At 50.4% G+C, this 2,100-nt stretch overlaps 1 protein-coding gene across 1 annotated transcript; it reads right to left on the bottom strand.

The window, feature by feature from the left end:
- Positions 1-230: 230 nt before the first annotated feature.
- Rnase1 (ribonuclease A family member 1, pancreatic) lies at positions 231-1,888 on the bottom strand. The gene is made up of 2 exons (XM_087911889.1): positions 1,741-1,888; positions 231-956 (listed from the first exon to the last, which is right to left on the bottom strand). The coding sequence occupies exon 2, from the start codon at positions 936-938 to the stop codon at positions 492-494; it is 447 nt and encodes a 148-aa protein (XP_087768015.1). The 5' UTR covers positions 939-956; positions 1,741-1,888; the 3' UTR covers positions 231-491.
- Positions 1,889-2,100: the final 212 nt, after the last annotated feature.

The raw sequence follows: 2,100 nt of genomic DNA, 5'->3' as shown, positions 1-2,100 counted from the left end.
GGCATGGGGCCAACGGACTCGACTACTGGGTGCTGAGACAGACATTAGACCTACCATATAGAAAAGTAGGAGAAGGATGAACACTCAGTAGGTCAGAAGAGACAGAACATTCTAGTTTTGGTAATCAAAGCTGCCAAGGAGTGGGGAAGGTCTGGACCCATGAGATGGCTTGCCTGCTGTCCTTAGTCCATTGTGAACTGCCCGAAAAGGACACCTCTGGCTGAGCAATGTATAACGAGCAGAATTTTATTTGCTTCATGATTCTGAAGTCAAGGAAGTCTCAGGTTGAAGGGACACATTCTTGCAAGGGCTACCTTGCTTTCTTTGTTCCATGCAGGAGCACAGCTCAGCAGAGGGAAGCATGTTTGGTCATGTGGAAGCCCTAAGAGAGGCTATTTCTTTCTGAAAAAGAATGAGAGTGGGAGGGACAGGTACTGGCATGATGAGGTGGGGAGACAGGGATATCTAACTGCTTTGGCCTAGGTGAAGCCCTACACAGAAGCATCGAAGTGGACCGGCACAAAGGGGCTCCCTTCGCAGGCCACAATGATGTGCTTCTGCAGCTGATTGGTCTGGTAGTCGCAATTGGGGTACTTGGAGTTGCCCTTCAGACGGCAGTCGGTGATGGGCAGGGCGGAGTGGCTCTTGTAGCAGTTAGAATTCCCGTTCTTGCAGGTGACATTTTCCTGGGAGCAGACAGCTTGGACATTTGCCAGGGGTTTGTGCACAAAGGTGTTTACAGGCTTGCAGTATCCCTGGGTCATATTGCGGCGCTTCATCATCTGGTTGCAGTAGGTGGGGCTGCTGGAGGAGCCAGATGAGTCCATGTGCTGCCGCTCAAACTTCTGGGCAGAAGTTTCCTTGCCCAGCGAAGGCTGGACCCATCCAAACACCAGGACAAGCAATGGGAGCAGGATGAGGGACTTCTGCAGAGCCATTGTAGCTGCTCTGAGGACCTTGACAAGAAAAGGAAGAGAGAGAACACACTCTCAGAAAAATTGCAGCCTCCACCTCAGCCTCCCCAGCACACTCCCCCCACCTCAGCCTCCCCAGCATACTCCCCTCTCAGGTTCCCCTTCAGCCTCCACCTCAGCCTCCCCAGGACATCCCCTCACCTCAACCTCCACCTCAGCCTCCACCTCAGCCTCCCCAGCACACTCCCTCCACCTCAGCCTCCCCAGGACAATTCCTCTTTGGGTGAGCCTGGAAGATTGCCCTCTGCTGAGAGATCTTGCAAGTACTAACACTGTTTTACTTCATTACTTACTGAAGAGAAGTCATTCTTTTCTCTAGGTGGTGGGCTGTGTCACCTAAATTCTTGGCAGTATTCTGAATATTGGAGTTTCTTTTGTATAAAATACATTAGAAAAATAGAACACATTTGTACACTGTATTCAAATGGCTTGTCAGAAGGTCGTTTTGAATATGTAGTGAGCTAAATTGTATTCCCAAGTCATCCCTGACACCCAGGACTGTGGTTGATAGCTTTACAGTTCAGGAGAACTTGGTCCAGGGCCTGAGGGATTGAGTTGGATTCTACAGGCACGTACTCCCTTTCCCGCCCTGAGTACTCTGTCCTTCCCACCCAATGACTTATACCTGTCTGTGCTCTGCCTTCACCCCGACTCCCTCTGGTTTTTTGCCTGGTCCAGTTTTTCTGAGTTTGTATCAGTCAAAAGTGACTGGTCTCAACTCTCTCAGTTTTAATTCTCAAGCAGAAATAGTCTTTGGGCCACTTACCTAAACTTTGAGCTTGAAGTTCGGGGCAAATTGGAAGCCAGTTTCTGCAGCCACTCAGTCCCTGTGGCGTCGAGCTTAAATGGGTTACAAAGGGGTCGGCTTCCAAGGTAAACAGGCAGAGTAAATCTTGGCCAGTTTTACTTGACTGATAAAAACAAGGGCATCGTAAGCTTGGATGGGAAAAGACCCAGGGCTGCCAAGGAAAGAGAGAACGCCATTTGAGCCTCAGGTGCTGATTCCCAAGGGGTAGCAAGGCAAGCCTCTGGGACAATGGCATGCATGCTCTGCAGTCCTCACAGGAGAGGGAAGCCCCTCGCCATACTGACTGGAAGCAGATTAATGGTAGCCAGGATTCCAGGC

The sequence above is a fragment of the Myodes glareolus genome, chromosome 12 (assembly GCF_982192425.1).
Source record: "Myodes glareolus chromosome 12, mMyoGla1.1, whole genome shotgun sequence".
Classification (NCBI taxonomy): domain Eukaryota; kingdom Metazoa; phylum Chordata; class Mammalia; order Rodentia; family Cricetidae; genus Myodes; species Myodes glareolus.
This window is presented reverse-complemented; position numbering and strand designations above follow the sequence as displayed.

Coding starts and splice junctions, on each gene's coding strand:
- Rnase1 (XM_087911889.1), bottom strand. CDS start 938: ATGGCTCTGCAGAAGTCCCTCATCCTGCTCCCATTGCTTGTCCTGGTG.